The sequence below is a fragment of the Biomphalaria glabrata genome, chromosome 2 (assembly GCF_947242115.1).
Source record: "Biomphalaria glabrata chromosome 2, xgBioGlab47.1, whole genome shotgun sequence".
Lineage (NCBI taxonomy): Eukaryota > Metazoa > Mollusca > Gastropoda > Planorbidae > Biomphalaria > Biomphalaria glabrata.
Genome location: NC_074712.1, coordinates 18,775,298 through 18,790,888, shown reverse-complemented (window position 1 = coordinate 18,790,888; position 15,591 = coordinate 18,775,298). Strand labels below are relative to the sequence as shown.

Here is a 15,591-nt window from a genome sequence, read left to right as displayed (position 1 = left end):
CTAACCTTAACCCTAACCCAAACACTAATGGTTTTAGATTATCATCCTAACCCTAACCCTAACCCTATGCCAGAGTCATCAAGTCATTGTCTAAACATCTTATTGTCTTTGAATCTGAATCCTAACCCTAACCCTAGACCTAACCCTAGACCTAACACTGTCAGAGGTTCTTATTTATATATATATATATACTGTTGCTATGCTGCTCTGCTCTGCTCTTCTCTTGTCTTGTTGTGTTACTTAACTTGGCTCACTAGGGGTTTCTTGAATATTAAATAATACTTGATTGGTACTTTCTTGGTTACTCAATTATAATTCAATACTTGCTCAAATACGAACACTTAATATACATCAACTCTAACTCCTTATATTCACGAATATCGATAATACTTTAATACTTAATAAAGCACACAATTATATCACTCTTATAAAATAGTAATACACAAAACACCAGTCCAGGAAGTAAACGTCCAACCTTCCTGGACCGGGAGCAAGACCTTACTGACTTAACACATTCTCTCGCACATTCAATGAATCACTCAGTTCACAACACGTGCAACACTTCGCATTCATAACAAGGGGATATAACAATCATACCAAAATATCAAACTAACATTCATTCTCGCCATACCTCTCCCTGACAAACACTAACCCTAGCCCTAACCCTAACCTTAACCCTAACACTATTCCTGGCCCTAGCCCTAACCCTAACTTTAACCCTAACCCTAACCCTAGCCCTAACCCTAACCCTAGCCCTTGACCATGCTTTAGAAGAAAAGATAGTGTTTTATTAATTTCTATGTCGAAGAACTACAAGCTTAGCGCTATGAATGTGTGTGTTACTTATTGAATGTCTTTGATAATGTAATGAACGTAACAATACACTGGCCAAAAGGTGGAGTGTTGAAATGTAGCTGTTTCAGTGAAAGTGCAACAACAACAACAAAATAAGGAGGTTGGGGTACGGCCTAATATTATGCGAGCATTTCAATTTGCTTGATATAATAAGATAAAAATTACCAAAACCCAAACGTATCATAGAGTCTATCAAATAATCGAACTGAAAAGCAGAATAGCAGCTAAAAGAGTAATGAAGACTATTTTGTAAGCGGAAAGTTGAGGGGTGGGGGGAGTGATACACAAATTCATAGGCCCGTTCATTTCAACATTATAGATACTAGAATCAGATGTCAGAGGAGTGTATAGAGGAGCATTAACTTGTGGGCCTTTTTATTATTATAAGTAAAAAGAAAGAGAGGAGTTGATGGCAAATTAAACAATATCTTCCTGGGAACAAATCTGCGAGTGAAAATGTAATAGTTAGTATGTCAGAACTTACTTAACTTAGCAATACAAATGTAAAGAAAAATTATTTTGACTAAAAAAATCTAAAACCATTTGCATAAATGTGTTAAGAACATAGTATATAGTCCTCTCTCCTACTCAAGAGCCTCTCGTGTTTGTTACTACTAATAGTGAATAGTTGTAAAAGTGGTTTATTTTTTATGAAAAAAAAATGCTTTCAAAAGTGATTTAAAAAATTTGATTTTTCGCGTTCAGAAAAGAAAAAAGTAGCCTTTGCATCAGAACTTTGAATTATCTAATATATTATGATGTCGGATTTTTACTATCTTTTATAGTTTACGAGATCTAAACGGGACGGACGAACAGACGGGCGGACGAACAGACATTCCACACAAAACTAATAGCGTCTTTTCCCCTTTCGGGAGCCGCTAAAAATATTTCTAATCGCACAGATTTATTATTGTAAGTCTAGATCAATTGCAAATTTAATGACATGACTGATCAAAACTAATTGATACACATTTATAAGCTTTGTTTTTTTAAATTGTATTTTTTTTTTAAATTTTGCTTGTTTTACAGATTCAGTTGAATCAAAACACTGGCGTCTCGAGTTGTAATGACACCTAGATCTAGGTCACATCTACAAAATCTGTATTTTACTTGTACATGTAGAGTGTACATTTGCGCTCTAAATATTAAATCATTGAATACAGTGTCAATATAAATACACATACATTAGCACATCTTGCGATCTTTTGAATTGTCATGGTTAGATCTAATTTGAAGATCTAATCTTCGCAAAGATAATTTTTTAATTTTCAAATGAAAGTACAAAATAGAGTAGAATAGAGTCACTATTGCGGAACATTTTGCAGCTACTTTTAGTTTCCAATTTTTTGCTCCGTAATGGTTAGACCTATGAAAAACTAAAAGTACCTAGGCATTGCCCATCCATTTTCCGATAAAAATAGACGCATGGTTTAGTTTTTCAACAGATATTTAAATTTTACATTCAATTCGACTGAGATATGGGTAGTCACAATTACGGAACAGGATTTTTAAGAAGTCACTTTTGCTGAACACGGTAACAATGTCGGAACAAAGCCTATATAAAGCATATATTTATTAGTCTTATAGAATACTTGAACTCCTTATCCTTTACATTAATTTTATTTTATTAAAGCTTAAGATAACACATCGTCACATTTTGATTCTTTACCTCTTTAATTTAATTGACGTCACACTACCCTGATTTTCCTTACAAGGTTTTATTTTCCACTATTCTCTAATTCTTTTTTCTTATATTAATATTATATATTATGATTTGTCCTCTTCTTACTGGACGTCTGGTAATCATAAATTATATATTATATGTAATATTAAATTCTGTAAATGTTTAAATTATGTATACTAATACAAACTCATATTTAAATTCCGATAATCTAAATCACTATGTAAATATCAAGCTAAATGCGCAGGTCAAATAAATGATATCTATACTGTTCCACAATTGTGACTATCTTTAAAAAGTAAAAAAATTGGGTAAAAATCTCCAAATTTTTTAAAAATTGAATTCCTGGTAGATAGCTATGGAATGAAGTTTTCCCACATCGATTTATAAACCGAAAAATATGTGTATCATGCAGGTGATGTGTCATTATCATTTTTAAAAAGCATTAAGCCCTGACCTATGCGGTTCTCGTGGTACGTGAAAAATAATGGACGATTCCACACCTGTCAACTTTAACCTGCAGTCAAAATTAATTTTCTGCTTATAATGAAAATGTAGAGAAATGACCATGTGCAGTAGTTTAGCAGAAAATTTCAAAATAAAGTAGATTTTAACTAATTTCGACCAGCTGTTCCGCAAACATGCCTGCTCTGCACTAGTGACTCTACTCTATATTAAAACAAAAAGCAATATATTACTCGTCTTTGTCTCTACTTAACATACATTCCACAAAGGAATCGAATTTAAATCTACGCCTACGACTCTAATTATCATGTTACAACATTATAAATAAATTTTTATCTATAGTGACTAAGTCTGCTACTATAGTCTAGTAACTGGGGCCTCACAAGTCATTAGTTTGGATTTTGTTGATCTCTCAGTTATGAACTAGATGTAGGCCAAAGCGATTTCAAAGTTCTAGACTAATCTAGACATTGAAGACTATGGCATGAACCGTTTGTATCACTTACATTCTAGGTCTAGATCTACATAAAATAAACTTAATGTATCTATATTATTTATAATTTTTTTCTTTATTCAAATTTTAGATTCGCTTTTTTTGTATAATATTATTACTTTGTATAATTGTTGCTAATACAATAGATCTGTGGCTAGAGCCCATATCACGTTGCTAGAGCCTATATCACGTTGCTAGAGCCTATATCACGTTGCTAGAGCCTATATCACGTTGCTAGAGCCTATATCACGTTGCTAGAGCCTATATCACGTTGCTAGAGCCTATGTATTATATTATGTATTTTCATGTGTCAAAATAAAAAACTATTTGCGCAAAGTGTAGTTCTTAAAATTAGATCTAGATCCTTTCGATCATGGCCTAGATCGATGAAGTTATAATGCTTTTATAGTTGGTCAACTTTTTTTTTTGAGGGTCTTAAGTTTGTTTTAGAGCTACAATGCATACACTACGGTCTAAGTTAGTACTCAAGGAACATTTATGCCAAGTTTTATCAAGATTGGTCAAACGGTTTTGATTTCTACTCGTAGCATAAATACATATATACATACATACATACATACATATATACATACATACATACATACATACATACATACATACATACATACATACATACATACATACATACATACGCCTTACTTTCTACTTTATATAATGGATAGTTAAGTTGAGGGTATTTTTTAAATTTATTTTACCCTGTTGATAGAAGAAGAACACAAAGACTAAGAATCTAAAAACAAAAACGAAAAAACCGTGCGCTATTTTTGGATATCTAGAGCAGTGTTATTCAAACTTTTCATCCATGTGTACCCATTTTATAATTTGTGTAATGTTGAGTACCTCCTTGCCCCCCCCCCAACACACCTTAATTTATCAACAGAACATAGTCAATGAGATGCAACGCGTACCCCCTCCAAAGTCTTCTCGTACCCCTGGGGTACGCGCACCACACTAACCCTAACCCTAACACTGATCTGGTTGTTAGCAACAAACGATGCATCTAATCGTGTGACACTAATATTGAAATAGTATAGCTCTAACGACAACTTGTTTTGCACAAGGTCCATATAAACAAATTGTTGTTACAATATTGTTGCATTATTACATAGCATTAAATTATTTTTTTTTTACATCAGTGACCTATTTCTTTTTGATATACAAATCTCGCTTTACTTTAGATAGCGGCCTGGTACAATAAGGCTTGATTTAATTTTTTAAAACTATTGTTAAAATAAACATAATATTGTCACCGCTTAAAGTATAAATGTATTATCTCTTCTCGTAGTAATCCAAGCCGAAATGCTTTCATATTGTTTTGATTCTTGCTGACATCATTTTGATGTTCATATTTAATGTCCATATAAAAAATTATGTAGCACTTTTCATTTGTTTAACATCCCCCCTCCCCTTTTAAAAAAAAATTAAATTAACTGAAATGTTCATCCTCCACTTTGAATGGAGACTTTTGTTTTGGCACCCTGTTAGCTAGTTTCTCTTGCTGGATCTTTATACTCTGTTCTACTAAACATTTACTCGTTGTACATTAGTGTTGAATATTTAGTTTTGTTTTTAGATATTTCTTGTCTGGCCAACTTACTGGATAGTCCTTGTCTGCTTGCTTAGATATTTATTCTTATATTTATTGGACCTTTATTTTCTGTAGAGCCGAATATTTGTTGTTCTTTCTCTACTTGTGCACACTCCTCTAATGCTCTGCATCTTGCTCTTTTGCAACAATCAACAAAAATGGAAATGGAAAAGTGGTTTAAGGGGAGGCTACACTCCTTTAATTCTCAATTTTCTTATATTTTTTACATTTTTCAAATAATTATTTATCCATTTCTCTACACTAGAGTAAGCAATGACTGATGATTCACATCTGTAGGGGGTCTATTAAGCTAGTATTCATTGAAAAGAAAATTATTTTTTCCTTTATATTTAATTTTCCTCCAGTTTATTCCTTTTTACAAATTTCCAGACATTGATTCAAATTATTTAAAAATTTAAATATTTAAAATGTTATTTTGAAGCTTTTGCTTACAGCAGACCTATTCATAAATTTAAAAATTATTTCAAAGGGTTATACACTTCAGAATATAATAATTGTACTAGGTTATGTTAACAATATATGCTTGAACATATTTTTAAAGTTACAAAATCCTGTATATTTTTTGATAAATCTATTCCCAAATGTTTATTACTATTTATAGTAATACGTAGTGGTGGCGTCATACCAAATACCACAATTGACAATTGACTTTTTTATTACTCATTCTATGTGTTATTCAAATTATTTGTAAACCTTCATGGCTATGGTACTATTCTAAGACATATTGGTTTTAAGGTGATTCCTCCTTAAGAGCTGGAACAAAAAAGTCCGCGGAGGCTGGGAGCGCATGAGGCGCCCTGACCGCACTTCCCCGTGGTGGAGGCTTTTCCAGGCCAAAGCAAGCTCTTAGGCTCATATTTCTCACGACTACGGCTAAATTTTGATTCACGGTGCCCTCGCTGCGGGGAAGAAGAGGAAACCGTGCCTCATATTCTGTTTGACTGCCCCAAACTTGCTGATCTCCGTCTTGACAGGTCTGGGAAACATAAAATTCTCGACCTGTATGGTGACATGTATGCACTACGCAAAACAGCAGGGTTTCTGTTTAGGGTTTTTTGCAAGAAGGATTTGAACCGCTCAAGCCCTCACTCCAATAGAATTTGATGATGATGATGATGATGTTTGTTCTGCATAGTGTTCCTATGTTCAACTAGGAACATGAAAATATAACACCAGACAAAGAGATGAACTCTTATCCAACTGGCTACATCACACGCACACTCACACACGCACGCACACACATTGACTCCGATCAGCTGATTGAGGAAGCAGATAATGAACAGATAATGTGACACTCACTCTAGCGCGAACTTTTTACAAAGAAATGTTTATTGTTGTGATGAGAGAATAAATGTTTCTTGCTAGGGGCGGGAGTGGATGCTGAGAAGAAAAAAGATGAAAAACTGTATGAGGCATTCACTGCTTGGGAATAAAGGAATCAATGTTCATTCATTGACTATATTAGAGTTTATAGACTTTAACATAAGGGTTTCAATATTAAGTGGTCACCATTAAGGATTCTGTACTAAATTGTAATATTGTCAACTGAATTGAAAATGAGCTAGCTACAAAAGGGCTTAGAAGTGTAAATTTTGCAGTGATTAAAAGTGCGAAAAAGCTATTAACGTAATGTTATTTCACCATAGACCGTCTATAGTCTATACAATGTAGCCATAGACCGTCTATAGTCTATACAATGTAGCCATAGACCGTCTATAGTCTATACAATGTAGCCATAGACCGTCTATAGTCTATATAATGTAGCCATAGACCGTCTATAGTCTATATAATGTAGCCAGAGCTGGGCCTGGCCGCAATTAAAAATAGGCCATGAGACATTTGCTGAGCACAGACATATAAGCACTAAGAAAACCAACTGCATGAGTACTTGATCGATAGTCACTACTTTAAACCACCATCTTAAAACTAACATGTAGCTAGGAACGTTGCATCATCCTCGCCATTGAGAGCTTTGTCACAAAAGTCATAAACTTTATACTGCATTTCAAAATTTTACTTGTAATATGTAACATTCCCAAGACCAAAATATTTACGTTTGCAAGCACATAGATCTGTTTGAAGCGCAAATACCCGCTGGACTGTACAGTCACGTAAAACATCAGAAATTCGTTGTCCTGGCGTCCTCACTGGACTATTCTTTCTGATAAGATGAACGAAGGCAAATAAAGTGAAATTAAGAAGGACAGGGACATACTGATTCCGAAGTGTGAGAGACATCCGATGAAGTCTTCAGTGTGAGAGACGTCCAATGAAGTCTTCAGTGTGAGAGATGTCCGATGAAGTCTTCAGTGTGAGAGACGTCCGATGAAGTCTTCAGTGTGAGAGATGCCCGATGAAGTCTTCAGTGTGAGAGACGTCCGATGAAGTCTTCAGTGTGAGAGACGTCCGATGAAGTCTTCAGTGTGAGAGACGTCCGATGAAGTCTTCAGTGTGAGAGACGTCCGATGAAGTCTTCAGTGTGAGAGACGTCCGATGAAGTCTTCAGTGTGAGAGACGTCCGATGAAGTCTTCAGTGTGAGAGACGTCCGATGAAGTCTTCAGTGTGAGAGACGTCCGATGAAGTCTTCAGTGTGAGAGACGTCCGATGAAGTCTTCAGTGTGAGAGACGTCCGATGAAGTCTTCAGTGTGAGAGACGTCCGATGAAGTCTTCAGTGTGAGAGACGTCCGATGAAGTCTTCAGTGTGAGAGACGTCCGATGAAGTCTTCAGTGTGAGAGACGTCCGATGAAGTCTTCAGTGTGAGAGACGTCCGATGAAGCCTTCAGTGTGAGATATGTCTGATGAAGTCTTCAGTGTGAGAGATGTCCGATGAAGTCTTCAGTGTGAGAGATGTCCGATGAAGTCTTCAGTGTGAGAGATGTCCGATGCACTCTGCAGTGTCCAATACAGTCCGAAGTGTGACAGACGTCATATGCAGTCTTCAGCGTGAGAAACGCCCCTTGCAGTCTGATCGTCATCTGACCATTCTGGTGTTCAGCAATAGGTTATGTAGCAGGTCTGTTTTGTCAACGCAAAAGACAGAACCAGACATTTTACCACCTTATTGACTCCCCAGTTGTATTGTCAAGACGTATACAAATGTCTTATTTAAAAAAAAAAGTTCATTCTTATTTCCGAAGTCTATCGCCACAACATTATGATAGACCCTTCTAAGAAAATAATTATAATACTAGTTTTCAAACATTGGTAATACTTAATTATCACTTAAATATTAAATATGCACTAATCGGTAGAATATAATCTCAAGAGATCTATTAGTACTTGAAAAGACAAAAGATCACATGCGCTATTCCATAGTAAGCTCATCGTGCCCCACCCCCTTAAACTTTCCCGGGGCAACTCGCCAAGCAGTTTGAGAAATGCTGCTTCCTGTTGTCCCGGGCAAGGGAGACAATTCTATTAATACTTTCTTTTTAGTTGTCCCTCTCGCGTTCGGTTCAACTGTTTCAATTCTCATCGTAAGCCTTCAGGAAGTGAGCTAGTCAAGGGGAATAAATCTAGCTGTGTTAGTGAAAGAAAGAATGTATCCGAACATTCATTACCCTTGCGAGCCTTCCATCATTGTCTTAGAGAGTACGCCCTCCTTGTGACAAAGGGGAGAGGGGGGGGGGCGGTCAGTAGCGTCCGAGGCTTTTTGACCCCTGGGTGCCTTATTTCTCATCTCGCTTTCCTATTTTCAGAATCGTCTTCATGTTCCGTCCCCCCCCCCCCCAATCACCTTAGAAATGAAGCGTGGCGCTCTTGTCCGGTTAATCGAACAGGATATTGTGTAAGTGTCCGCTGTTGCAGTTGTGTTTTTTTTTTCAGTTTTATTCCCAATCCCTAAGCGCCATAATCCCCATTTCTTTTCACTCACACATTTGCCACTTTCTACTGGACAGTACTCATCTCAGACATCAATAAGACCAGAAAGAAATTAATTTAAATGACTTCGTTAAGTTTAAATCTGCTTGTATGTTGGGTCTGACTGCTTGTATGTTGGGTCTGACTGCTTGTATGTTGGGTCTGACTGCTTGTATGTTGGGTCTGACTGCTTGTATGTTGGGTCTGACTGCTTGTATGTTGGGTCTGGCTGCTTGTATGTTGGGTCTGACTGCTTGTATATTGGGTCGGACTGCTTGTATGTTTGGTCTGACTGCTTGTATGTTTGGTCTGACTGCTTGTATGTTGGGTCGGACTGCTTGTATGATGGGTCTGACTGCTTGTATGTTGGGTCGGACTGCTTGTATGTTGGGTCGGACTGCTTGTATGTTGGGTCTGACTGCTTGTATGTTGGGTCTGACTGCTTGTATGTTGGGTCTGACTGCTTGTATGTTGGGTCTGACTGCTTGTATGATGGGTCTGACTGCTTGTATGTTGGGTCTGACTGCTTGTATGTTTGGTCTGACTGCTTGTATGTTTGGTCTGACTGCTTGTATGTTTGGTCTGACTGCTTGTATGTTGGGTCTGACTGCTTGTATGTTGGGTCTGACTGCTTGTATGTTGGGTCTGACTGCTTGTATGTTGGGTCTGACTGCTTGTATGTTGGGTCTGACTGGAACAGGGAAACGGAAACCACAATGACCTTCCAAAAAAAAAATAAAAGCATTTAGCTGAAATAAAAGCATTTAGCTGAAATAAAAGCATTTAGCTGAAATAAAAGCATTTAGCTGAAATAAAAGCATTTAGCTGAAATAAAAGCATTTTGCTGAAATAAAAGCATTTAGCTGAAATAAAAGCATTTAGCTGAAATAAAAGCATTTTGCTGAAATAAAAGCATTTAGCTGAAATAAAAGCATTTTGCTAAAATAAAAGCATTTAGCTGAAATAAAAGCATTTTGCTGAAATAAAAGCATTTAGCTGAAGATGACGAGAAAAGAATATAATTCCATTTTAGATTCCACGCTCCAAATGCTGTATGTTTTCCCTTTTTACAATACCTCTATTTAACTTGTACCTTCGTGAAAACTAAATCCTTCTGAGTGGAACCTGGTCACAGTTCTCTAAAGTGGCTCGAACGATTTTCCTATAAATTAGACTACTAAATTATATCGTTGGGAAAAGAATTACTAGTTCGTTGGCCACACTGTAAAAACTCTAGTTCAACCGTTATAATTTTTCAAAGTATAAACAGTAAATACATTTAAATTTGGCTGGATAGTTAGAAAACAGTTCTCTTGAACGGACTTTAAGTCTTCGGGTATTTCCGTCTGTTGGTGTTATAGGAATTAAGAGTTAATGAAGTAATGTTCAAGAACATTTTTCTCATCTTCTTCTAGGTCTAGATCTAAAGGCCTATCCTTAGAATGTTATCAAGTGTAGTAGATTGATACATTACCTTAACCATGTTTTTTTTTTGCTCGGAGTAGGGATGGGTAATGGGTGGGCTAAAAATATTCATTTTTCATATTTGAATCTAACATTCATTAGGTACTGTTCTTTTTTGTTTGTAAGTTCATGTTTGATAGAAAGATTGCAGTTTTTTACCAATTGCGGTGATCAGGTTGCGAATCTGTCATAACCGGTTCTTAGTGAGCGCCTAGGAGATAAAGTTGACCTGTGTTATGACAATTCATGCAAATCCGTATGATAGTTAATGAGATATTTTGATCAATCACTGATGTGTAACTTTCGAATATAAAGTAGATTCAATGCTCTGCATTGAGTCTGTGTTCTTTGCATTAAATTCACAGGATCATCGGAGTGTTTGTCTCTCATTAGATCTAAATCTAGAATTATAACATGATAACCACACAACGTCAGCGTCTCAATTGGTTTCGTATGTTATACAGCGTCAGCGTCTACATTGGTTTCGTATCTTTACACAATGTCAGCGTCTAAATTTGTTTCGTATTTTTACACAACATCAATGTTTACATTGGTTTCGTATCTTTGCCCCCAGAGCAATAAAAAGAAATTTTTCATTGTATTATTATTTTCTATTATCTCTATTTCTACAGCGCACCAATTCCTTTCCGCTTTATCTCTTAGTAAATGCTACATTCATCATTTCTCTGTAACGTTTATGATTTGGAACCAGTTGTTCCTGTACCGTACACACACACAAAGATAATCATACTACCTTAAGCCTCAGGGTGAAGACATCGCTTGATGGTGTCTGCGAACTCATTGTAGTCAGTAACCCAGACACAATGCGTTATCTTGCTACTCACAAGTCATAGAAAATGATCTACTTTGGCCCGGGACACGGCTTTCTGTCGGGGGAAGTTGTTAACTTGATGAGAACCCGAAAGTTGAATTAGAGTCTCTCTCAAGTAGATAGTGGCGGATGGGGGAAAAATGCTCGGGGGGGGGTGTTATTAATGACGAAATAAAGTGATAATCAAGTATGGGCGTTTGACTGAAGACTTAGGTTATTGGGGGGGGGGGACTATGTGTGTTGTCATATTGAATGAGTAAGCTTATTAAATGTGTTTAAAAATGACTGAGTGGATGTTACTCTAGGAACAGTCAATATTAAGATAATGGTATATAAGTGACTGACTCAGGAATAAAGTCAGTGGTTGGACATGAAACGAAGTGATCTTAATGGAGTTATAGTCTCCTTCTACAATACATTATTATTATTTATTATTATTGGCATTGCAAACAATCAACATTGTGTCCTACAGGATGCCTATCTAGGATTTAGGGTCTAAAGGCCGTGATGACAGTATTAAAATTATGTAATTTAAAAAGAAGAACATGTATAGAATGACATTAGAGGCTGCAGAAGAAGCTTGTTCATTCTGTGTAGATTCACACAAGTGTTTTCTATACACATTTGAACTGGCTTTTCTTTAGTATAAAGTAGTATAGACACCTACGTTTAGAATGAAGGATTTCAAAGAAGATCAATGCATGCACGCTATTTGTTGCTTCCCTTTGTTTTACAGAGGTCGCTTTCAAAGTTAAGATTGCAAGCCAATTACATGAGAACTTCTATAGACCAAAGCTGGTTGTCTTCTCTTGTTGTTATCAACATTTAGCAATAAAAACAACAACAAAATATTGGATGACTTTTGATCCAGAGTTTATATTTTGTCAGTGCTAAACGTTTCTCACATATACTTGAAGAAATATAAGAGAAAATAGATAATAAAAAAAATGTGTTTGTTAATATGAAACATCTGAGAGTTACTTTTAAGAAATTTGTATAAACATTGAGTGTCCCGACAATTCTATAACTACAGATATCAAGTTGAAGCTGAATTGAGTGAAATGACACTATTACTTCTCAAAGGAGTCGCTAGCAAATTGCTACATCAAAAATACTTTTTGAAAAATGTACTGATGGATATAGACGACTAGATTTATTTGTATCTAAATCAGTCTCTAGGGAAATTGAAGCATGTTGTTGACAGTCGTTGACCTGTAGCACCAAACTTCTAGTAGAGAACTAAACCGTTGCAGGTAAACTATATTTAACATAAATTTAAATAATTTGAGTCACTTCTTTATGAACAAAACGAATTAAAACTTTTAGTACAACAGACACAAATTGAACTTGAGATGAAGTTAAATAAACTGATATTTAAACGAATCTAGCTCCAATTAAAAACACGTCTATACACTCTGGCATCCTGGAGTCGTCTCACGTACTTAATCCAGCTTACGACAGTGCCCGCTTATCTTGCATCATTCTACAAGACTAACATTAAATGAATGCTCTCTCTCTATAACTAACAATAAATACTCCCTTTCTTCATTATCACATTGGAAACACACACACAATTCCATAACAGGCGTTGTACCATGATATTCTTAAACTCTCTATATTTAACAATAAATACTCCTTTTCTTCTAAATCACATACTCTATAACTGGCGTACCATGATATTCTTGAACTCTGACCCGCGAGTACCTTGCTACGCCACTCTAACTAGAATAAACATGTTTCGTCTGAATGCATGTATTCTTCTTTGAAGTAATTATCCTAGTCTACACCAGTGCTCTCCCCTTGGCTATGATTTTTTTTTTCAATCGCTCATTTCTCTGATGTAAATAGTTTCTGCATTCTAGGTCAGAGAAAACTACTGTCGCGTCTAATGAAGTGTACATACACTAGAATTATATGTTTTATTAATGTGCTATATGTAGGTGAATGTAGCCTATGTGTATAGAGTAACGCCACATATAGCTACACACAGTAATTAGTTGGTGAGGTTTCTTTATGCTAGCTCCCAACAGTGAATGCATATTTGATGCAGGGTCAATCGCTACTGTTTAAAATAAAATGCAATGGCTGTGTAAGCAGCCTGATTGGACGGGTATACTCCAACAGACACTCTGGTCTGGACAGACACACCAGCGAATGTTGACAATAACAATTGCCAGCTACTTCCGGCGGCCTTCAAATAAATGATAGCTCCGCTTTTTTTCTTTGTTTTATTTTTGGGCCTCGAAAAAATATTTGTGTGTGTCTTTTTTATTTGCAGAAAGACAACATTTCATTTTTTTTCCCACTTTTCTGATAAGGTTATATCTGTTGTGATAAGGTTACATCTCTAGTGACAGGGTTACATCACTTATGATATGGTTATTTCTCTTGTTATAAGGTTACATCTCTTGTGATAAGTTTATTTCTCTTGTGATAAGGATATTTCTCTTGTGTTAATATATTTGAAGTGATAATTTCAAATTTGTTTTGATTAGATTATATCTGTTGTGATTAGGTTATATCTATTGCGATAAGGTTATATCTGTTGTGATAATGCTACATCTGTTGTGATAAGGTTATATCTGTTGTATTACGGCTATATATCTTATATCAACAATCAACATATCAGCACATTCCGACGAATAGGCACTTTCAACAACAAGAGCAGAAACCTAACTGTGCTATTAGCTATGAAACCACGTGGGATCTAGCAGGGAAAGTGTTCTTTGTTATAATAATAATTTATTTTTTAATGAGATAAAAAGAATACCAAAATGTAGAGAGACATAAAAGACAGAAATAGAAAAAGAAAGACTGAGATATAGAGAAACACAGAGAGACTTGGATGACTACAGAGAGAGAGGAGGGACAGAGAGACAGTGTAAACTTATGAAATACAGACGTTACTTCAAAAGAAAGAAGGTTATTACGTCCTACGCGTGTTCATAGGTCAGTCATACATGTTAATCACGGACTTAAATTCGGCCAAGTCATTGGTTTTCCTGGCTGACTCAGGCAACCCATTCCATGCTCTAATAACACCGAGGAAGAAGGAGCATTTTTACAAATGTGTCTTAGTATATGTGTTTTTCTGAGTATTTTATTAGGTTGTTTTTTTTTGTTGGTTTTGTATTTGAAGATTATGGTTTAGTGTTTTATGTTTTATTGCTACTTTACTTTTGAGTCTTCTGTCCTGAAGGCTTTCTAAATTTAGTGATTTTACTTAAACAAGAGAGAAGAAGATAAAGAGAGATACGGGTAAAATGGGGGGAGACAGAGAGAGAGAGAGAAAAAAAGATGCAGAGAGAGAGAAAGACAGAGAGACAGAAAATAATTTAAAAAAAAAGACTGCAAGAGAGACAGAAAGAGGTGAGACAAGACGGAAGATAGAAAAGCGATACAGAGAAAGATAAAACAGACAAAAAGAAAAGAGAGACAGAGAGAGAGAAGAGAGACAGGGAGAAAAAAAAGACAGGAGGAGAATAGAGACAAGGAGAGAAGAGAGAAAGAGAGAGACAGAGAGAGAAGAGAGAGAGGGAGAGAAGAGAGACAGAGAGAGAAGAGAAACAGGGAAAGAAGAGAGACAGAGAGAGAAGAGAAACAGGGAAAGAAGAGAGACAGGGAGAGAAGAGAGACAGAGAGAGAAGAGAGACAGAGAGAGAAGAGAGACATGGGGAGAAGAGAGACAGGGAGAGAAGAGAGACATGGAGAAAAGAGAGACAGAGAAGAGAGACATGGGGAGAAGAGAGACAGGGAGAGAAGAGAGACATGGAGAGAAGAGTGATCTAAAAGGACATCTTAATACTGCAACTCTCTTGATCTAAATGTGACTTTAGTGTTGTTCTTCCTTCAGTCAATTGACTTCGAGTCACAAAATGACAGCAATCTTGAAAACAAAATGTCCACTTGTCTTTGGAGTTGCGCAACCAGCCAGTGAATTGATCACGTCATAACACAGTCAACATAAACATTTCGTCAGGGCAGACAACAAAAAACAAAAAACGAACAAGGTTACAAAGTCAGTTTGTGGGGAAACACATCGGTCCCCGAAGTGGTCTACCTAGAGTCTTCACCAGGATTCAAACACAAAACTTCTGGTTCCAAGCGCTTTATCACTCAGCCACAGCATCTCCATATATTCATTTAGCGTACACTTATGTTTAAAAAAAAAATAATCTTATACATACATTCAAAATTAATCAAATGTAATAAAGAGACTAAAAAAATTATTCTTCTTACAAAATTAGATAAATTTGCAACACGAACAAAATAATTCTTGGCCTATTTTAGTTAGGTAGTGAGCTAGC

At 36.0% G+C, this 15,591-nt stretch overlaps 2 protein-coding genes across 3 annotated transcripts in view; both read left to right on the top strand.

Moving 5' to 3' along the window:
• The window catches only part of LOC106063107 (uncharacterized), a 323,308-nt gene that overhangs the window by 38,363 nt on the left and 269,354 nt on the right, over window positions 1-15,591 (top strand). The window lies entirely within an intron of this gene.
• The window catches only part of LOC106068589 (uncharacterized), a 27,587-nt gene continuing 22,491 nt past the window's right edge, over window positions 10,496-15,591 (top strand). Inside the window, exon 1 of the mRNA XM_056021112.1 lies at window positions 10,496-10,499. Within this exon, the coding sequence (XP_055877087.1) occupies window positions 10,496-10,499 (4 nt within the window). The remainder of the gene's footprint in view (window positions 10,500-15,591) is intronic.